Source organism: Panonychus citri, unplaced genomic scaffold (assembly GCF_014898815.1).
Source record: "Panonychus citri isolate SS breed McGregor unplaced genomic scaffold, ASM1489881v1 Contig00077, whole genome shotgun sequence".
In the NCBI taxonomy this organism is placed as follows: Eukaryota; Metazoa; Arthropoda; class Arachnida; order Trombidiformes; family Tetranychidae; genus Panonychus; species Panonychus citri.
This window is the reverse complement of record NW_026515482.1, coordinates 3,328,058-3,351,361: the sequence shown is the minus strand read 5'-3', so window position 1 is coordinate 3,351,361 and position 23,304 is coordinate 3,328,058. Positions and strand designations below refer to the sequence as shown.

The 23,304-nt window shown below is 30.7% G+C and overlaps 2 protein-coding genes and 1 long non-coding RNA gene across 6 annotated transcripts; 2 read left to right on the top strand and 1 right to left on the bottom strand.

Annotated features, from left to right (window-relative positions):
- The first annotated feature begins 4,541 nt into the window (after positions 1-4,541).
- LOC128387145 (uncharacterized) lies at positions 4,542-11,096 on the top strand. Its single transcript, XM_053346325.1, has 4 exons — positions 4,542-5,109; positions 7,486-7,707; positions 8,073-8,171; positions 10,830-11,096. The coding sequence occupies exons 1-4, from the start codon at positions 4,975-4,977 to the stop codon at positions 10,923-10,925; spliced, it is 552 nt and encodes a 183-aa protein (XP_053202300.1). The 5' UTR covers positions 4,542-4,974; the 3' UTR covers positions 10,926-11,096.
- A 1,358-nt stretch (positions 11,097-12,454) lies between these two features.
- On the bottom strand, positions 12,455-12,993 carry LOC128387151 (uncharacterized). The gene is made up of 2 exons (XR_008324979.1): positions 12,808-12,993; positions 12,455-12,695 (listed from the first exon to the last, which is right to left on the bottom strand). It is a non-coding gene; the product is annotated as an uncharacterized LOC128387151 (long non-coding RNA).
- A 2,372-nt stretch (positions 12,994-15,365) lies between these two features.
- Positions 15,366-23,241, top strand: LOC128387139 (transcription factor Ken 1-like). Of its 4 annotated transcripts, none has more exons than XM_053346318.1 (5): positions 15,366-15,846; positions 16,142-16,291; positions 16,874-17,106; positions 18,001-18,201; positions 19,485-23,241. In XM_053346318.1, exon 5 carries the CDS (start codon positions 20,255-20,257, stop codon positions 21,665-21,667), a length of 1,413 nt encoding a protein of 470 aa, XP_053202293.1. In that variant the 5' UTR covers positions 15,366-15,846; positions 16,142-16,291; positions 16,874-17,106; positions 18,001-18,201; positions 19,485-20,254; the 3' UTR covers positions 21,668-23,241. The 4 variants fall into 4 exon arrangements, 2 of the variants coding, with proteins under 2 accessions (XP_053202293.1, XP_053202294.1); XM_053346319.1 differs by having other exon boundaries at positions 15,366-15,864; XR_008324966.1 differs by lacking the exons at positions 18,001-18,201; positions 19,485-23,241 and adding an exon at positions 17,182-17,938 and having other exon boundaries at positions 15,373-15,846.
- Positions 23,242-23,304: the final 63 nt, after the last annotated feature.

Sequence of the window (23,304 nt, the reverse complement as noted above, 5' to 3'; positions counted from 1 at the left end):
AGACAGGTAAGTGAGTTGTTTACGTTGTTTGTGTTGAGGTGTTTAAGTAATTTTACTTCAATTAGCTCCATCTGGCGAAGAGTGTGTGATGCGGTAAATTCATATTAATTATGGATTTCTATTGTTGACAATTACATGAGAATAGGTATGGTTGATTCTTTGTATATTGAGTTTTATTTGTCTCATTAGCTCTGGGCATTTCAATGACCAGACAGAGTGTCCAGTTTTCCATTGCATGCAGAGCATCGATGTCGTTCAGAATTGTTTTGTGTTGACAGTCTGCTGATCTGTGAGGGCCAACACAACCACAGCATACTTGATATTGACAGTTTTGATTTTTATGACCATATCTGTTACAGTTATGACACAAGTTCAGGCCAATGTTATCAGATATTTTTATCTTCTGCCATCCAACACTGAGCTCACCCTTGAGTTTGTTCGTTTCGAGGAGTGACCTAGTTTTAGAGTCTATTTCATTAGTATTCTCTTATGAGTGATTCTGTTGTCCACACTTATAACTTTGAGTTTGCTCTCCGCCGATAATGAATTCCAGATTTTGACTCTTTGTACCCAGGAGTCCCATTGTTCTTTATGCCAGTTGTCACAGTCCAGTTTTATGTCAATTGAGATAATTATGGGTGATAAGGTTGGTTCAGTTATTTTAAGATTCCATTTTTCCTCTTTGATGATTTTTTCAATAAGATCTTTTACCATTGAGCGATCCTGAGAGTTATCCGTGACGATCTTGCATGCGTTTTTTAAAACTGCAATGGTGCTTATTTTCCCGGCAGCAGGATCTTCAATTGTTTGAAGAGAGGTGGTAAGTTTGTGTTTAATTGTGAGTCCATTTTCCCGATTGTTCAGTAGAGTTGATCAGTAGTACAGGTTCAATTTTATATTTTCAACCCATATCCAATTATCAGGTTTGGTCCATGGAGTATCAGCTACTTTTTTAAGTTGTTCAGTGATTTCATTATCATTGGTTTTGGCCACAATTCTGACACTGTTTTTACGTTTGAGTTGTGTGTCATGAAAAAGTTCAGATCGATAGTAACCTAACGACAACTGAGGATAATCATTCACTCACCAACTTGACAGCTGCTTCCACTTTCTTATTAAGTGTTTCCATCTATTGGAAAATTAATTACTCAAAATCTTCGATGATTAATCGAAAAGCGGTTAATTTAATTTAATTTGATTTCTTTTAAATTCTCAATTGAAATTAACTTGGAAAATTTTCTATTCTAATTTCATTGTGATGATTGATTGATAATTGATCGAAATTTACTCTCATCTTGTTCAGTTCTTTTTCTCTGTCGATGTAGAAACATGAGTAACTTTGGGTTGTAATCTTTTCGATTCGAGTTTCAATTTGATTGTTTTCTAGTTTTCTCATCGTAATTTAAGACAATTAAGATAACTGACCATTCATTGTGTTAATCAGTTAAACTAATTAACTCATCATAACATAGTAAATCTTTAGTTTAATTAGTTTATTGAATGGATTAGTCATCCATTGGATTTTTTTAGCTAATCAACAAAATTTTTTCATCTTTTTGACTCATTTTGTATAATTGAACTTTTTCTTGATAGTTTTTGCTAGATTTTAATTAAACTCCAACTAAATGTTGATTAAATTACCACAGAGATAATTAAAAGAGTTTTTTTCTGAGTTTATCGTTTGAATTGAGGTTCAATTATTCAAAAAGTTCAATGTTAGACTAATCTTCCAATAGATGTCACCTTGAGGTGCGTCCATTTAAAGTTCACTTTTTTTACCGGTAAAATTGTCTCCTTGACCATTGTGGCCTCAGGGGACTGAAAGGATTAACAATTTAAAGAGAAACAATAATAATAACAACGGAAAAAATTAAAATGGATTATCTTTATGCTTATGGAACTTAAAAAAATAAATAATTCCCATTATAATAGAGTAAATAGCGATTATTTTTCCATCGAAATTTCATCAGCTCATTTAAGGTCAATGTTGAAGAAAGAAAGAAACAAAAGTAGAGAGAAAATGCTAACCAATGTTTTTGGCATTTTCGAACAGAAAAATTCTATAGAAATAATCTAATTGTCATCTTTTTCGATAGAAATATTAAAAATTTCCTACAAGGGAAATGTCCGCGATGTGAAATCGCTTTTGATTCATTATTGGTACCGATCGATGCTACAGGTCAAGATTAGCTAAGAATCAGTCCACAGATCTGCCCATAGCTCAATTTCCGACCGCTGGTGCTGTCCCAAGTTTGTATTTTCCATCATTTATTAGCGAAATTTTCAGCTTTTAGATGTCATATCTTCAGAATACAAACTCTGATTAAATTAACAAGCACACCAATCAAAAGATCTCAACTCGAACTTCATTATTGTTCCAAAAAAGTCCATAAATTTTTTTTTGTACACGCAAATGTACCACTTTTTCGACTTTGTGAGACTAGTGTTTCAAAATGACCTTTCTGGTGATTTGACTAATTACAGCACAAAAGACTTACACATTTTCTCTAAATATTAGCAAGAACAGATCACAATCAAGCAAGTAAGCTCGAAGAAATTAGCACTCGAAATGGAAACTGATGACCGGTACTTCCATTGCACGACTCAAATTGGGCAGCCCTTGTTACGATTTCTGCAATCCTTACAATAGCCATTCCAAGAAAAAATGGTAATTTGAATCAAATCGATTTCACATCGGGGAATGTTTCTTAAGACCTCAGATTTTCTGTATTCGGTTGTTCTAAGTGATTTGAAATTCGTATCTCCTGAACATCATAATGTCGACAAACCAATAGATGGCATTACTGGGATCTCTTTTTCCCTCTCTTTCTTTTTCTCTCAATAATCGTTGAGATAATCAAATGTTCAAATTCGCCATCAGATCAGCTAACGAACATTTTGTATATTCAAGAATTTGTGAAATCTTTCACATGGAAAAGTTGAAAATAACCGACGTTTAGAAAGCCGATTATCAAAGAGAAGATAAGATTTAATTTTCTAAGGATAATCAAAGATTATCATCAATTCTAATCCCACAAACAGAGATTTATCATGAGAATAGCGATGATGCGATAAGATGAAGTAAAAAATAGTCGAAATTACCAAAACTCCAAATCGGATAATCCAAACCATAGATCAAATTTTACTCTTTAATCTGTTAACCTTTTTATTTCGTTTCAACGAACGAATCTGTTGATATAAACCAAAGTTCAACTTGGAATATTGAGAAATCAGAACGATCAGAATGTTCAATGAATATTCAGAACAATTATGGTGATATAAGTGAAGAAAACAAAGAAAATGAAAAAGGTTCACAATGAATTTCTCTTTTTTTTGCATTTCAATTCTTTTATCTCCCTCAACTACTGTCAGAATTAAAGTTCATTGTAATTATCTATAATGAACAAGTCATATTATTTGATATAATATCATGAGGTCGTTGTACCATTTGACCCAGATCGTAAATGTATCGCTGGAGAGAGAGAGAAGGCATGAAAACAGCATCTTTCTACTTTTCTCCATCTTGTTTGCACTTCTTTTTTTTTCTTCATCTTCTCTTTCTTTTCTTTCTCTTCTCTCCGCACTTTGATAACTTCGAGTGAAGTTATTTTTGAAGGTTGTACCATCATAAATTCAGGTCATTCATTGAACTTATATCTTGGGAAGCGAAGAGGTAAAACTCTTAAAGAGCGAGAATGAGAAGACAAGAAACAAGAAGAACAAGAAAAAAAGAGAATGATGAAAATGATGATCAGAGAGAGAGAGAGAGAGAGAGAGAGAGAGAGAGATGAATTTAGGAGGTAAGAGGTAAAGAAATAAAAGAGACTGAGTTACATGTTACGATCCATTGAACTTGTCTAATATTTTCCCTTCTCTTCATCGCCATCACCCTCATCATCCTCATCATCTTCCTCTTCACTAATCTATTATTCTCGACATCTTTTCATTATTATCGTTATTATTTAAGGTACACACTTAACAAAAGGTATTAATACATTTTCCATTCACCAAGACAATTAACTAGATTCGAGTACGATCGTTAATTGTTAATCAATTAAGGTAAACCATTACATCATTTCATTAATAGAGTTAAACTCTCTTGATATAATTAACGATCAATGTATCAAATTGTTGAAATATGAAAATTCTGATCCAATAGTAAATTAAAATATCAAGATATCGTTAATAGGAAATACTAATTGTATCTTGATTGTTATATGAAATTTTTTTCAAAATTTCGAGCTTTGTAACAGTAAAAATAAAGATTAATTGTTTATCTTTATTGTGTTGATTACTTATAATTTATGAATCTCTACATGTTATTCATTGTAATTAACTCACACAGGATAATCATCATCATCATCATCGTCTTAATCATAACCATAATCATTTGTATGAAGGCCAAAAGCTAAAAATAATTTTCTGCTTCTTTTCCTATGAAGACATGATAAGGTAAATAACGATTAACGTTCATTTAACTCAACTAAATTTCATGGATTTTAATTATCATCCATATGAAGCAACAATTAAAATCCAAACCATTATTCTTAATGATAGTTAATAATATACAACAATATGAAATTCAACAACTTTCTAATTTAACTTTAATCAAAACGTTCATTGGGTTACACCTTATATACCAGTTTCTATTTTTTTTTTGCTCTTCTAATTGTAACTATTAATTTGATTATTCTGTTTCAATTTCTTTGAACAATGTTTACAATGTTTCAAATTTTCTTGTGAATTTGCTGGTTACATATTGAAGAGTACATGTTACACAACAACGGTAACAATTAACTAATTCATTAAACAATTAACGTGAACAAAGTACCAACAAGTAGCAGCAGATCAATGTTTTAACCTTAACCTTGATCTTGATTGAATGTTAACTTGTTCCTTTAGGTATTCAAATATATATATAATAATACGTAAGGTGAATACTATTTGAATTGTGAATTAATTTCCATACTAATTATGATGGAATCAATTGAATCAGGATGTCAACAATCAAATGAACCTTTGGAGAGTGTAAAACGCTGCAATAAGAAGCCGCTCATTGACACGGAGTTCGTCAATTATCGATATGGATTGTTGAGAATCGCTCAAGCGGTAAGAGTAACCCCAACATGATGTGTACTCTTTATTAGCACTATTATTACTCTTTGCTAGCCTAAAATGTGAGCATATTACCTTGTGCGTGCTTTTTAATTCTCAGGTAACAAACTACATTTTCTGTATCTCTTTTTTTCCCTACCAATTCTCACTCACAGCAAAACTTTTTAATAAGTTGTCAGGTTTATCATCATCATCTCTCTCTCTCTCTCTCTCTCTCTCTCTCTCTCTCTCTCACTCACCTTGCCTTGACTTCCTAGTTTCCCGTTAGTGATCTGCTCTGGATAAAAATTACACCAAGAGCAGGTTTCGTTTTCCATCTCACCTTTAAATTAACATAATCTCCTCATCATCTTCATCGCTCCATGTTAACATGAAGCTCTTAGGGTGATGATGACAAAATTCAGTAAAATTGAGGTAAAAAATGTCCCTCAACCAGTTACCGTGCGACATTGATGATAATGATGAGGGAAAGAATCAGTAAACCATAGAGAGAGAGAGAGAGAAATAGAGAGAGAGGTGGAAGATACCAGGGAGGTTGATGTCCGCTTAATTGAACAATGATTTTCCTGACTCTTTGTTCATTTTTGTATCTTCCCTGAATTCTGACACTCGGACCTTTGATTTTAATTGTTTCTCTTCTTTATTGTTCAACCTATTATCTTATCGTATATATAATTTACAATTTAACACTGAATCAGAATTTCAATTAACGATGCTTATCATGTTTCGAATACAATATTTTACCTTTGTATTTGTTTTATCATTTCTCTTTTTTATCAACTAAATTGTTACAATCAACTGTGATTTCTTGCTATTCAACTTTTTACTTTACTCCAAAGGCATTGACATGATTTGTAAACATTAATTTTACTGATTAGTTTGATTGTTACCATGTTAATTGTTGTGTATATACAGTTTCTGGTAACAAGGAAATTATATCAACAATTTATCAATGAAGGATAGGATTTTATCATTGGTCATTAACTGATAATAAATACTACATAGTTAATTGTTTACTTTGAATCATTGTTACAATAACGATAATAATGATAATCTATTAGCAATTTTATCAAATGATTAAAGCAAATACAACAATCGATTGACATTTAGATTGAGCTTTGAATTTTGACCAATATTAATTATTGGTAACCAATAGCTATTAAATTTAATCTAATTGTAAACTTGATTCTGTAAACTAATCAGTTGAAAAGTGTGCCTCATCTTCAATTACAATCATCATCAAGTTAATCATTATTTTCTGATCCTGATAATTTAAATTCCGTTATGAATGTGAACATTTTTTTACCGAAACCAGTTAAACCTGATAACAGAATTAACTAAATTGTTCAATTCCCCAACAATTTAGCTCCAAGAGAAATTGCTAAATCGTATCGAATCAGTTAATTGTTAGAACTATTAATATAACAGTTAACCTATTGGTATCACAATTATCAAGTATTATTTTCAGTTAGACTAACAGTTAATTGTTTATAATCAATTAATCTTTGCTAATCTAGAGTTTTAATCAACTTAATCATTGATTAATTGTTAATATTATACAATAAGTTGCCTTTGATTTTAATTCAATTATAAATAAACCACAATTTAAATTGTTTCCTAATATTGTTAATCTTGCTAATTAAATTAAATATGTTTACAATTTGGTTAATGATAACAGTTAAATCATAATAGTAATTAACTTTTGTTAAGTTAATTCATTTTCCAATGTTAAAACTTTGTTTAAAAAAAAATTAACTGTATAATTAAATGAATTTTTCTTCTTGATTAACACAATTAATCAAGTTAATTGCTATCTAATTATGATCATTATGATGTTGATTAGATTGCTTGTTATGTTTAAATCACTAATCATGTTTCTACCAATGTTGTTGTCATAATTAAATCCTAATTAAGGGAAGATAAAAAATTCATGATCATATTTAAATTCTGATTTTTGACCTAAATTGTTAACGATCAACAAGATGATTAACTTTGAAAAAAGAAAGAGAGAGAAACTTAATTCAATCTGAATTAAAGGAAAGTTGATTAACAACAATTAAAAATGAAAAAAAAAGCTTCTGAACTTTTTTGATTCAATTTAATGGGAAAAGAGAAAAACAAAATTAAAACTAATTGTGATTAATTTAAACTGTTAATCTGAGCATTAATGACACTTTAAGCTAATTGATTATTTAAATCAATGATAATTCAATTAGATTAAATTTTTTTATTTTAATTCTCAACTAAAAATAGTGATAACTTTCAGCTAAATTGTTGAAATTAACTTGATAATAATAACAGAGTATTGATTGTAAATTAGACAATTAGTTGATTACAATTAAAGTTGAAACTTTTGGCTTTTATTTTCAGGTCATTTCTGTACTTTGGCTTATGTTGATTTACGCTCGAGATGCAACAATTAATGAACAATCAACTGATTGCTGTTGGCTGTTATCCTCATCTACACCTTATGGTCAATCAGTACGAATCATGTTAATTATATTAACAATTTATTCATTATCATCAATATTAGTTTTCTGTTTCCGTTTAACTGAACCATTAGATTCATCGTGTATCAATTTACCGTTAACTGTAAGTTACAACAATTAATAACTAATATTGGAAAATATCAAATTTCCTGTTGATAATTTTAATCATAATTGTGATAACTTTAATTCCGGTTCCTCCTTTTGATAACTAGTTGTCCATTTCCTTAACCATTTACACATAATTAATTATAAGCATCAATCATGATTAATTATTATCAACATTTGCAATCATCAAAACCATCACCAGCAATCAATTGATTAATATAAATGATATATTAAAAAGCATTAAATTGAGAGACTATTAAGAAATCAGTTAATTATGGTTACCTGTTAACACCTTATGGGTTGATTTAATGATAAATTGTTGACAATTTACTAATTACTGTTTCTCTCCTTCTCTCTTTATAGTTTTGTGTATTTGAAACAATTGGATCAGTTTTTTTCTTGATTACAAGTTCATTCATACTAATTGTGATTAATTGTTATCCATTGGCTTTTTTATTATCAGTAAGTTGATACAGTTACAATTTAAGTTTCATTGATTTTCATTGCTGATTGTCAGGGTAATGAGTTAATCAGATTAAATGATTAAATGAAGTCATTGATGAAAAAGTTAAACAACAATTTAACCTGTGGTAACCTCTAAGTGTTAATCTCGTTAATTGTAACAATTAGTCAATCCAATAGTTAGAAAAAAGAATCGGACCATTTCCTGATTTAGTTCCATGTCTAGCAACACTAATCAAAGATTATTTTGTAGACATTAAATGACAATTAACTGATTGTTCAATTTACTTCTACCACCCAGACGATTGGTGAATCTAACCATTAGTAGGATCATTTGTTAATCCATGAAAATTTATCATGAGAAAATATTGATTCCAACAATTAGATTAATAGAAGGAATTTTTCCTTCCATTTTCTCATCAAGAAATTAAAACTATTACACAAAATCAGAAACAGAATCAGAATCAGAAAGTATTAACGAAAAAAATTCAGGTTCCCGAAATGAGCCTAATGGCATTTCAAATGCTCTCTGTGATTCTTATCATATTTCTGATGAAACCGATAACGATACCAGAAAGATAATGATGAGAAATGAGATAATCAATTGAGTATTAGAATCAGAATTTGATGAAAAAAAAGGGATGATGAGAGAGGGAGAAATAATTTCATAAGCTTGCGTGAGAATTGAAAAAATAAGATGAGATTTGAAGAGGAATCATAATATTATCGGAATAGACTAGGGATAGAGAAGATGAAGATAATGATAGAAAAGAGTGAGAGAGAGAGAGAGAAGGGTAAAGATAATGATGAAGATGAAGATTGAGGCAATGATTTTTGAGGACAAGATGATGATAAGAGGGAGAGAGCGAGTGAGAGAGAGAGAGGATTGGTAGGATTGTAAACATGGGCCGTCAAGCGGATCCGGGATCGATGAAACTTGACTCAATGCCTTAACCTAAATAAAATGAATTTCTTGTGTATCTCTTTCTCTCCCTCTTTCATCTGGCCCTAGGCCATTTTTATAGCATCATCATGTTCATCCTCATCCCCATCATCATCTTTAATCACCATTGAAACCTGTTAGAATAAAAAAAGAGAGGAAAGAGCTGCAATAGAAAGGAAAGAAAGATTATTGTCTTTTCTTTTTTCTTCTTCTTCTTCATCTTCTTCACATTCGCATCATCCACTGCGTGTGAAGAGTCAAAGACGAATTGACCTCGATTCACTGAGATAACCACTAATACTAAATGATGATGACGAAGATGATGACGATGATAAAATCCCTCTAATTCCTTTCTACCTTGATAGTGAAAAGAAAGAAAAAAAGAAAGATCCGGATGACAAGTGAACCATTATTCTTATTTTCTCTCTCTCTCATCCTTATGGACTCTGGATATTTACGATGATATTTTCTCTCCTGTTCTGATTTACCTGAAACTCTTATCTTCATCTTTTCCATCATCATCATCATCATCATCATGTTTCTCTTTCTTTTTCTCATCTTAAATTCTGTCATTGACATTGATTAACATCGTTCTTGTGTAATTGTTGATAATGATTCATTTTCCTCCTCTTTATCATCAACTAATTATCTTACCGCTCTCATAATCTTGTTTCTTAATTTTGTTAATTTACCTTAGTAAGTTAATAGGATTTCATCATTTTCATGATAACCTGTTACCGTTATTATCGTTTAATAAACTAATCAAATTGTTGGAGGAAAAAAAACTTGACCATCAATACAATTTACCCACTAAAAAAAAGGAGTAATCAATTGCCTTCTAATTGTTGCAATCAGTTAATTGCTCAGGTTAGATTAGAGATAGAAATTACAATTACAATTGCAAAACAAGAAAGTTAATTGTTATGCAAATCCTTTGGTTTAATATACAAATTGTGCTTACAATCAAAATAATAAAACGAAAATTTAGATTGCAATTCAATTTGATTACGTGTTTGTTGATTTGATTAACTCACCTTCCCAACAATCACCACCTCACTGAACTAGTTTACTTGTTAAATTATTTTTCTAAATAATTAATAATCAAGATCAATGATTATCATCATTATAATCATAATCGCGAGTATATTATCATCATTGTCTCAACTTTTTCCAACTCAATGCTGGAAAAATTGAACCTTCTTCATGGTGATGTTGATGATAATCATGATCATGAAGAAATCAATTGAATTGAGGTTTGAAAGTTTCAAGATTCAGAATGAAGATCAAGATATAAGAGAGAGAGAGAGAGAGAAAAATCTAATATCAAGCCAAGTATTGAAAAAGAATAAGAAAAAACTCTCTTCAAGTTTATCTTCTTATTATTTTACCTGTAAAGAAACTCAAGTTTATTTTCATCTTCTTCATCATGTTCATCATGTTTCCAAATAATATGACCTGAAAAAGGTCATATTTCGCATTGAAAAACGATCGATAACATGAGAAATTTTCTTAAGGTGAGAAATGCAAATTTTTTATAACCAATCGTTTCTATTACAATCATGGAAAGATGAATGATGGGCAACAGGTTAATTCAGTTTCTAAAAATGATAATAATTTACAATCACGGAGAATTAAACCGATAACTTTATCCGCATCATTTTATCTTCTCTCTCTCTCTTTTCTATTCCTTGTCATCCTCATCCTCTTTCTTACAGATATTTGGATTCGCTGGGTCATTTGCATTTGGTTACGATGCTAAAATATCATATTCTTGGTTCCATTCTGACATTTGCATAACTAAAGTTTGGTGATCAATTGATTGTAATCAATTTATTACAACGAAAACTCAATCAACCTAAATCATTACTGTTAACCCATTAAATTGATTATCACTGTAAAAGATATTGTAACATAATATTAATAATATAAATCAATTGTCATGTTTTCAACAATTAACTGATTAAAAGCATTTTCTTTCGCGATTTTTTTTTGTCTTATTCTGAATTTTTTTCTGTTCATATATTGATTAGTTATAAATGACAATTAAGTGTTTAAATTGTGATCATTGTGTTGAAGAAAATTGTTGTTGTAATTTGTGAGCACAATTCACTTGATTAATATTATTTGGTAAGAAAATCGTTCTGATCTTTATCAATGTTGGTCTATTGTTGTTGTTGTTGTTGTTTACTGGTAGTGGGTTTTCAGCAATTTAATTATCATTATGATTAACGTTACTTTTGGTGGAACGTTATTTTAGGTTAATTATGATTTTAGATGTAAAATTAAATAGGAAATTAGGAACTTGTTTCCGTAAATGAATAAAAAACAAGAAAAAAAAAGGTAAATATTAGAAGGTGAAATAGAGAAACTGGTTTTTCTGTTATGTTTTTTTATCCAATTTCATGTGTTGGTTTGATTGTTAATCAATTGTCTAACCTGTTTCTCTGTGGAAAGTTATTTTAATCATCAGTGTTTCATCATCATCATCATCTCTTGCCTTCTGATTGATGATGTGATCATATTGATGATAATACGATGAAGGCCACCAAAGGATCTAACACCAAGGTCATTGAGATTAAAGGTCATGGGTAATTGACAGAGAGGTAGATGATAAGTTCATTGGCTTTTAGAAAGAGAGAGAGAGATTACAAGATATTTCTCTTTCTCTTTGTAAAACCTGTCTCTGTTTGATCAAGAGAGAAGATGAGAGAGAGAGAGAGAGAGAGAGAGAGAGAGAGAGAGAGAGAGAGCCTCACAATGAGATGAGTTCGGTGACATGGCAATGAAAGAAAAGAAAGACTTTTCCACTGAACTTATACCGATGAAGAAATTAGCCTGAAACCTGAAGATGATTAAGGTCAAAATAGAGGAGATGAAATTTTGGTCCGTTGGAAGAGTAGAATTCACTTGTAATACCTTGACAATTAGAAGTAGAGATGAAGAGGCATTTTCTTTTTAAGGAAGATGAAGACAAGTTGATGAGGATAAAGAGAGAGAGAGAGAGAGAGAGAGAGAGATGGAGATAAATAGGGAGTTTACCTCTACGGCCTAGATCTAAGAAACCGTAGCATCTAAAAGATTTTCATCATAATAATCATCATTCTAAGCACCATCTTCTTTTTTACTACTTGCTCTTCACTTCCTGTTTCAAGATTTTTTTACAGTTCTTAACAAATATTTATTCTCCCCATTAGTTTTTCTCTCTCTCTCTCTCATCTTCTCTACCATCATTTTCTCAGTTGATTCCCAGGTTGACTGCTCACTAAGCCCTCACCTTGTTCATCTTCCCTTCTTGAGCTTCATGTTCCTTCTTGTTCTTTTCCAATGTTGACCTTAATAGTGTTTTTCTTTTATTCTTCTCCTTCTCTCTTTTCTCTCTTTATCATCATCATGTTCATCATGTTGATCGTCATCTTCTCCTTCTCCTTCTTCCCATAAAGTTTGTCCATAGCTGCTTAACCTTGAAATTGTAGTTGATCCAATTTATCGTTTTACGCATCATTTCAGTTCCTCTTGACAATTTGCGCTTTCTTGATTTCTTTTTTTCCTCCTTGACGATGATGGTAATGATGATGATCATTCTATTCACAACAGGGAAGCAACAATAAGAAAAAAAAGAACAGAAATTAAATCAACCGATACAAGAACCATGAGGTTAACTGTTAGTTAATCTCTTTGGAGGTTAACACATACAAAGAGTATAAAACTGGAAACGTTCAGATTATTACCCGAAATTTTGGAACCACATCCAAAGAACAACATACCAAAGGAATACTAATCTCCATTCAACTAATCACAATTGAAACAATAACAAAATTAATAAAAATTAGAAATTGGAATCAATAAAAAAAAAGAGTTACCAAAACAATTGAAGTTCAATTGGTGATGAAAAGAAATGAAAATAACAAAAAAAAAGAGAGGGAAAAATAAAAGGGTTGAAAAAAAATCGAAACCATGACAACCAAATAGCAGCTGATTCGCAATTTGATCAATTTTTACTCTTTACCCCAGACCCGAAGGGTAGGGGTTCTATAAGTGTTTACGTTTATCTATGTTAGATAAAACGTTAGCATTAAACTGTAGTAAAAAAACATTTTTTTTAAAGATAATTTGTTCAACTTGGTGATTAGATAAAAACATAATTTTTATATTAATTTAATTTAATCCATCATTTGAATTCCGCGCAAAATTAACAACAAATTCAATTGTGATTTAATTTTAAGATACAAGGCTTATTGTTTTAATAAATACAATTTTTATTTCATGAATTTTATTATGATTACAAGATTTGTGAATTGATGATTAAAGGATTGTATTTACTTTTAATTTTTTTATTCAATGTTTATTATGATAGTTTATTTCTTTAATTTTTTTTAATAAATGGATTAACAAAGTTACTATTCATAATGAGTACATGAAGAGAAAAGCAATGGTAATGTAAGAATATAAATGATTAATGAATTTTTGAATTGTACTTGAAATTTATGGTTAATGAGTTTAACTTTGAATCTCGCCTCAAACTGAAAGACTTTTTGTTTCTTTAGAAAGATGGATTCAATATTTTGAGAGGACGAAGTCAAAGTGATTTTCCCGCAAGTTAATTAGATTGTTTTCGTGAGAACTCACTCATTCTAATTGTTAATCTTTATGAATTCATTATATTTCACCCTTCATAAATCAAAATTTGTCATATCGTGGCTTTAGAATTTTGACAAAATTTTATATTTATCGGGTAATAGTTGGAGCCGATCATCATCAAAATTTCGTCAGTTGATTCATTTTTTATTCTAGTTGATTTATTTCTTTAGATAAATGAAGAATTATATATACATGTTTATTACTTATCAAAATCAATGTGAAATGTGTATGAATCTGAATTAAAATTAATTATAACAACCGGGAACAAATTGCGAACGTAAGTCTGTTAAGGTTGCTTGCCAGACCCGGAGTTTAGAAGATTGTAATATCAAGCGTTTTTTAATCGAAAAATTCAAAACGAAATTTCTTTTCTTTTCTCACTACTCTCTTTTACTTCTTCTCTTTCTTTTTCTACCTCGTTTCATCCTCATCTTTTCGTCTTTTTCTCTGTCTCGTTCTCTCTCTTTCTCATCTCTTCTCGTCTCTCTGTTCTCATCCTCTCGTTCTCTCTCTCTCATCTCTCTCGTCTCTCTTCTCATCTCTTCTCGTCTCTCTCTTCGTCTCTTTCTCATTCTCTCTTCTCATCTCTTCTCGTCTCTCTCTTCGTCTCTTTCTCATTCTCTCTCTTTCTCATCTCTTTCTCGTTCTCTCTCTTCTTCGTCTCTTTCTCATTCTCTCTCTTTCTCATCTCTTTCTCGTTCTCTCTCTTCTCGTCTCTTTCTCGTTCTCTCTCTTCTTCGTCTCTTTCTCGTTCTCTCTCTTTCTCATCTCTTTCTCTGTCTCGTTCTCTCTCTTTCTCATCTCTTTCTCGTTCTCTCTGTTTCTCATCTCTTTCTCGTTCTCTCTCTTTCTCATCTCTTTCTCGTTCTCTCTCTTCGTCTCTTCTCATTCTCTCTCTCTCTTCGTCTCTTTCTCATCTCTTCGTTCTCTCTTCGTCTCTTTCTCATTCTCTCTCTTTCTCATCTCTTCTCGTTCTCTCTCTTCTTCGTCTATTTTCTTTCTTTTTGAAATGCGCGCTTTAAAAATGCTTTACTGTTGATGCTTGCATAAAAATCTGTTAGTAAGAATTCCTCATGAACGGCTACTCAGATTTATTCGTACTATTTACATGGCTTTAGTATTTTCCGCTCTATTTTTTGGTACCTTAATATCTCTTATAATCCTTTTATCTTGAGCACAATCTTTACCCAAAATTTGAGCTTATCTTATTCAAGCGAGATTCTTAGCGAGATGATTATTTTTTGGAAGGATTTATCGAATCAACCATTTACGAGGCCTAAATATCACCGAAAAGTTTATCAAGATGTTAAACATAATTTCTACATGGTATCATGTCCTATTTGGTTCTAAAACCTCCACAACATCTTCATCTCAATCATCAACATCGTCATCTAAACACTTCTCGCGATAATTATTAGTCATAGTAAAAATCAATTAAGTACAACGTTAACTTAATTTTTAATTAAACTTTAATCATCTTCATCACCATAACAATCAACAAATTAATCACCATGTTAATCAACATCACAATCACTACCACTAAGTTCAAATACGACTTGCTCATCTAATTAACAATTAATAAATTACAACATTAAACATTTTAGTCGAAGTGTTGATTTACCTTTACTTATATTTTTGAATTTATTTGTATTCTAGTTGCTAAGGGGGAAGGAGAAAAGGAAGAAGCTCCTTCTTTACCACAACATCTTGGACCTTACCAAACGATCTAAATCAGTTTGTTTGCAAAAATTTCATTTGCCAGCATTCACTGGAAATTGAGATCTAAAATTCATTAAATCAATCTCTCGGGCCAAACCATGCCCTGTACTTTAATGATTCTTCAATTTTAGTGGTTGAATTTTCAGAATTTTATAAATCGTGGTTTTTAAAGACAAAACAAGCTGCCTGTCGGGTCTGGGGTTTTTTTTCCATAGGAAACTCTCCTTCACTTGTTAATTATTCACTAATCATTGAATTTAAAACAGTTTCTTATCCTTGAGTTAATTAATTCCAGTGATTACTAATCAAAAGAATCATCAACCTCATCGAATGTCCTTTTTTTCAACCAAATTTCTCATCCCAATTGTAACTTTGGTAAAGTACAAAGTCAATGTAACTAAATGAATGCTAATTGTTTGTTTAAATTATCTCAATCTAAATTGTTGCTTAGTTAATTGTTTCATCATCATCAGGACATTTAAAAAGATCAAAATTATCCAAATATACGTAATATTTATTGTGATATTATGTATCGTTGGCATTTCCATTTAATGTTCACTGACTTGAGATTTTCCTGTTTTCAAAAATAATCTTAAAATCATTCAACTAATTATTTCTATTTCCTTATTATTATTGGTGATACATCAATAATAATATTCACAATTTTCAGATAAACTCATTGAAAGAGACAAATAAAAAAATGGATCCATCTTTGTTAATTGTTACTCTTGGTACCAAATTGGGACTTTGCGTTTAATGGATTGGACAATCAACTAACAAGATATTGGTTCACATCAAGAATATATTACATTTTGTTGAGGTATAATTACATTTAAAAATGATGATAGAAAAATTGATTTTTTCTATACAATTTGATTGATTTAGGTTGTTAATATCCTAACCTAACCAGACAAAGAGAAAGGTAAACCTAAGAAAATTAGATTAATACCTTTATAAACATTACCTTGTTTAATTGTCTATGTGTGTGAGTGTTGGTCTTGTCTCTTAAACAATAACAATATACACAAATTCAATTTTGATTGAGTGAATGTTCAAATAATAATAATATCTAATGTCAATAGTTGAAAGAGGAACCAGAATTATTTAGTCAAATGAGCGAGAAAAAAAAGGTCAATTTAGGCGATTGACCCTTAGAGATGTTAAGTAGTGAAGAGCAAGATTAAGATGATGATGATGATGATGATGATGAGGAAGAGACAAAGATGATAGAAAAAGAAAGAAAGTCTTAAGGCCTTTTCTTCCTAGTTTTCTACCTCATGTTAATAAATTTGGAACATTTTGATTAATGAGAAAACAAGTAAACATAACAAACAAAACAAACAAATCAATTTCTATTATCATGATGATTAATTAAGATTCACCTTTCTATCTCTCACTTCAGGTCTAAATTTACCGTTGGTAGTAAAACAAACAAACAAATCACCAATGATGGTCAAGGAAAACCCCGAAAGTAATGGTCAAGAACCGATTGAAACATCAGCAATCAACATAACTAAAAATTAACCGTTACAATAACAACACAACGAGTTACCTAATTGATTTGATTATTCCCATAGACTGATTGATGATCAAGCTTTTATTGCTCTTCTTTTGGAAACAATTTAACTATTCAAGGTAATTAGCTGATTATCATGTAACAATTTCTAACTAACTTACATTTTCTTAATCTCACTTGTGTAATAATTAAAGACTAACCTGTTTAACCAGCAACAGAAGCAACAACAACAATAAATAAACAACAACAACAAAAATCAAATTAACCTGATTTTTTGTTTCTGGTTAACTTATTCACTTTGTTGTTGTTGTTGTTATTATCAAATTTTATATACACTCACACATCTTAAAGTCTAATGATTTAAGATGTTGATTAATTCTTGATAATATTTAACATAATGATCATCTATAAAAGGTAAACTTATAACAGTATTTACTATTAATTTAAAATGTTGATGTTGATTGTTGACAGTTTGTGTCTTGACCGTTTTAGCAAAAACAAACAAACAAACTTACAGAAACTAATTAACCTGGACTAATAGTCATTGGATACTTGACCATACCTGTCCCATTGACAACAAATGTTATATAATAATAAGAAAAATGGAAACAGATTAATAGATGAGATTATCAAGTTAATAATAATAAAATCTAATCCGTGATCAGTTAAGATTATTTTAAGGAAAATGAACAGAAAACGGGATTTAAGATTAGATTAGATTAGATTAAAATATCTGTACCATTCGTTTAACAATCTAACACATATGATTGTGTTTATCGTGTTTCTATTATTTCTTAATCATTTGTGTTTAGATTTTTTTCTTTCTTCATCTTCTACCTTGATTCATGATCAAGTTTCTGGTTGATCAATTTATCCCCTGCCAGTGGTAAGGTTCAATTGCTTTTCAGTTCAGTCTAAAAATCTTTCTGTTTTTTTTCTGCGACTATACTAATGTAATACAAATATAATGTTATGAATTCATTTTAATGTCTTTCTCATTTTCTCTTTGGCAGAATTTAAAATGTGATGATGATAATGATGAATAATATTCTGGATTCATGGGATGGGCTTGAATTGAACTGGAAATCCGGTTTTCTATTTACATACCAGAACAATGTGGAAGATTAAAGATTAAGAGGATAAAATAGCTTATGGATAAAATGAGATTGAGGTTCAAGGTGGAAAATAAATTGTTCAGATGAACCTGGTTAAAGGTAAATTGTTGCATCTTCATGGTGAATATAATGGACGGTGAGAAGATGGAGGAGAAGATGCTGATGATGATGGTGATGGTTGCCAATGATGGAAAATGATGACGATCAGTAGCCTCGCTTATTGAGGTGACCTGTTAACAGAAACTTAATAATATCATAAGAGAAAAAAAAGGAATCAGAATAAACAGAAAATTCTGTTTCTATTTATTTCTACCTTTTTTTTTCTGCATTAATCTTATCTTCTCAATCGCTTGAAGCTTGCAATTTAAGCTTTAGCTCATTAGTATTAACATTAATATCGTTGATTGTTGATGCTTTCCTTTTAAGGTTGTCCATTGTTGATCAATATCAAATATTCAGTATTTCTGTTCAGTTTACAGAAAGAGAGAGAGAGAGAGAGAGAGAGATAGAGATAGAGGGAGAGGAAGAAAAGTTTGCAGTCACAAGTAAAAGAAACAAAAAATTCATATGAAACTTAAGATCCCAGGTCAACGAATTGAGATAATTATCACCGACATGATGATCATTAACCAACATGAAATACATAACATTCAGTGGTGATAATCATATTTCTTACATTTCAACTATTGTTGATTGAATAATCATTTGTAGTTTGAATTGTTTTGAATAAACGTTGTACCAGATTATTGGATTGATTTATGTCTTATTTTTAAGCGAGACTGTCAAAAGAAGGAAGAAGATACAAGGTACTTGGAGAAGAGGAAAAAGATGAGGATAAGTACAGTTTGAAGAAGAAAAGAAGAGAGAGAGAGAGAGAAGAGGAGCATGATGATGATGGAGAGAAGATGAAAAGTAACCTGTTACCATTGGATTGAAACGGATTGTTAACGTTCCAACGTTAATATTACTAGAAACTTGTTCGTTCGTTAACCTTTCTCATCATCATCATTCAACATCTTGCAATGTTATTTTCACCATCATGTTATCATCATCATCATCTTTGAGAGAGGATCTTACAGTTGACTTGATGGTAAACAAAGGCCTAACCTTTCTTACCTTTTTTGATTGTTGTTTATCTTCATTCTCTCTCTCTCTCTCTCTCTCTCTCTCTCTCTCTCTCTTCATCTCTATTCTTATTTTTTTATTCTCTTTTCTGGAAAATGGGCTTTAATGACCTTTCCCCCTGAATAAAAAGATGAGAAGATTCATCGTGAGTTTCCAATGGAGGATGAACTTGAAAAAAGATATGAAGGCAAGAAAAGAGGAATTTTCTTCTTATACATTTATGTATTTATGTTATATTGTTATTTTTATGATGATAGAAATGAGGATCAAGATGAGGATGGAGTAAAAGGGATGGTGAAGGTAAATTAAGGGCAAAAGTCGGAGAAACAAGTAAACATTTTATATGGAAAAAAGTATCAAAAAGAAATGTAAACATTAAAGGATTTAATTGATGAAACTTAATCAAAGGAAATGGAGATTAAATTTCGTCATCGTTTCCCTTTTAAATGATTTCTGATTCTATCCCGAATTAGGTTTATCTTAATCAAACAATTTGATTACGTCTATTGTCTCAGGTAAGATTGTCTTGATTCCTCCTCCATTTGGAAGTTTTCTGAGTGAAACACCCAATAGAAGGAGAGACAGAGAAAAAGAGAGAGAAAGAGAGAGAGAGAGACCGAAAGAGAGAAAGATGAAGAAAAGGATGAGAAAAAAGCTTTTGACCTGAGCCAAAGCTCTAAGAATCAGGTTGTGAGGGAGAGAGAGAGAGCGAACGAGCGATAGAAAAGAAAGAGAGAGAATGATGATAACGAGAGAGAAAAGAGAGAGAGAGAGAGACCAGAGTGAGCTCGTCAGAACGGCAAGAGTTGTAGTTGAAATGTTATTCAATCTGATTCTGGTGGCGAATGCAAGTTGATGTTTTGTGTCGTGTTTGTAACGTTAATTTTGTTTCTTTCATTCAGTTCACAGAATAGAAAAAGAAAAAAAGTTTTGTGAATAAGAAAAGAGAGAAAATATAAAATAGAAAAAGAATATTCTTTTTTTTTGTTAATATTCCAATTGATTTTCTTCTTCAATTACCATCACCATGTTGTCCTCAAATGGTTCCGATGGTAATCACTCCAAACCTTTGCGATTACGTCGAGTTAATCATTCGGATGAAGTTGTGATCGGTTTTAGTAAACTTCTTAAAACCGAATCAATGACCGATGTAACTTTAATTTGTTCCGGTGGTCAAACCATTCGAGCTCATCGGGTTATCCTTTCAACATTTTCCCCCTATTTCCGGGCCATCTTTGAATCTCAACCTTTCTCCAACAATCCCTGCCAGTATCCGGTCATTGTAATCAAAGACTTGGCTCTTAGTGAATTAAGAACCATCGTTGAGTTTATTTACAAAGGTGAAGTTTCAGTGTCAAGGGATAAATTATCAATGGTCCTTCAAGCGGCCAAGGAGCTTGAGGTGTCCGGCTTATCGGATCTCAAAGTCGATGGTCATAAATGTAGTGTTCAAATGCAACTGAGTGATGACCAGTGTAGTATTAATAGTAGTGGTCGACGGAAAAGTAAAACACCAAGGAAAACAATTACTTCTGATTATATTGGATACATGTATCAAAATGGTGGCGGTGGGTTAACAGATAAACATGATAATGATGATGATACAATTATCTTAAAGTCAACCATTGATGATGTTAGTGATTATATTGATGAAGATGATATGAATGGTGATCATGATGATGTTTATGAGACAAATAATGGAGGTGGAATTGATCGAGATATGATCTTCCAACGTCAACAGCAATTACGATTACAACAATTACAACAACAATCTAAATATCATCATCATCATTCACAACAATCACAACAGCAAAAGTATCAGCAACAAATTCAGCTTCAATTGTTACAAGAGCAACAAGAGGCCAAATTAATTGAACTTCATCAACAATTACGCCAAGTATCTGGATTAGGATCTTCTAATGATACAATTATACCCGATCAAGATGATTCAACGCCAGGATTAAATTGCTCCGATGGTTATGGTGATGATAGTTTCCCTTTAATAACTGACCTTAGAACCGTTAATTCATCAACGGGTAATCATAACAATAGCCTTTTAACCAATGGTAATGGTCATCATGATAATAACAAAAACGCCTCGGGTAATAATAATAATAACAATAGTAACGGTGATGGGTCAAGTGTCACAGGTAACGGTAAACCAGCAACACCTGATTTCCTTCAACCTCGAGGTCCAGGTAGACCTCGAAAGGGAAACAAATCAAATGACATCAGCCCGTGTCCCGAATGTAATAAAGTTTTCGTCCGACCCGATGTACTTAAACTTCATTATCGAAGTGTCCATCTAAACGAAAGGCATCCATGTAATATGTGTCCCAAAATTTTCAAATGGCCTGGTGACCTTTCCAAACACAAGCGAACCAAACACTCCGAGCAAATGGCCGCTCTCAACGCAAAAATGGCCGCAGCAATTAGTTAATCATAATTTCACAACACCATAATGACACAAAAATTAACTATATGAACTATTGATGAACAAACCAATTTAAAAGAAGAGGAAGAAAAAAATTAAGACATAATTATAATTCATTGTTAACTTAATTGTCGTTAATGTTGACATACATATATTTTTTTCCTCTCTCTCTCTCCATCATCATCATTATCATCTCCATCTTCATCTATTATTTTTCTTGTCCACCTCAATCATCATCATCATTATCATCACCAAAATTACGGATAATTAACCTTCATCATTTAAATCAACAATTGTTAATTTGTGTTTCCAAAGCTTCACAATTTTTTAAGACTCACCAAAAGTGTTTTTTTTTGTAATATTATTTATCTCAAGACTAATTGCTAATTACCTCGAAAACTGTTGTTCAAAAAACGATTAATTAACTTTTTTTTGGGACACAATCACAATATATATCATCATCTCTCTATCGTACATATAAATATAAACACAATTTATTAATCATCATCTCATTTGGTTGGATTAGAGCCCAGAGATTATCCTGATTTGTTTGAGAATCAAAAATTTTGTATCTAAATTTATATCTTTTTATTTTGAAGGAACTGAGAAAATGACTACACACAAATGTACCTTAATTACTGCTTGAAATCCTAGTGAAAAAATCAAATCATTAAGTCAATTTAATTATTAACAATCACATTGACGATGTGTTAATTGTGATTAACTTAAATTCAATCACATTACCAATTTATATACAAAGTGACTTAATTGTTATCTGACCAAAAAATTGTTTCATTTATTTTATTATTATTTTTTTTTTGGTTTTCTTGAATCTCTGATTATTTTTTTATCATCAATATCATCACACTCACAATTAACAATAACAATTAATTCAACAATTTATATTTTGTATGACAATTTATTTTTTTTTAATTCAAAAGTCTATGATGATTAACTAATAACAATTATATTTAATAATCTCCCACCGTTCAAATTGCAAACCCTTTGAAAGATTAACTTTATTCATTATGTTGATTAACTAATTTGATTAAGTTGAATGAGTTTAAATCAATTATTATTATTAATTGTTGTAAATACTAATCTAGTAATTAATTTGATATTTTTTAACATCAACACTTAACCGTTGTTGTTGTTTATTTAATTGTCACTTGATCATCTTTAAATTAATTGAATCTTTAATTCAACCATAATTAAAAATTGATGCAAAATAAATTAATCAAAGTTAATTGTTGAAAGAAATTATATTTTTCATAACTAAATCAATCAACCAATTGGGTTTATTATTATCATTATTTCAATCACTTAATTGTCATTTTGATTATCTTGTAAATTGTTGATATCGCAATCATGTAATCAACTGGATTGAAAGTTTTTTAATCAACAATCAAAGTGACACATTGATTTAAGTCCAGTTCATTTTAATTGTTGGAAATAAATTTAAATTGTTATCATTTTCAATTGAGCGAAGTGATTAACTGTATCTTTAACTTTGTCGGTCGTTAATTGTTGATAAATTGCAACTCAGACCAGCGACTGATTAATTTTGTAATCGTAAATTGTTGCGATTATAATTGATTCTTTGTTTTTGTTTAAAGACAATTGAATTGAATTAAATTGAATTT

Bases quoted from the DNA above. Each gene is read 5' to 3' on its own strand.
- LOC128387139 (XM_053346318.1), top strand. From the start codon at position 20,255: ATGTTGTCCTCAAATGGTTCCGATGGTAATCACTCCAAACCTTTGCGA.
- LOC128387145 (XM_053346325.1), top strand. From the start codon at position 4,975: ATGATGGAATCAATTGAATCAGGATGTCAACAATCAAATGAACCTTTG. The intron at 5,110-7,485 runs GTAAGAGTAACC...TTTTATTTTCAG, and splicing joins TGTTGAGAATCGCTCAAGCG to GTCATTTCTGTACTTTGGCT. The intron at 7,708-8,072 runs GTAAGTTACAAC...CTCTCTTTATAG, and splicing joins GTATCAATTTACCGTTAACT to TTTTGTGTATTTGAAACAAT.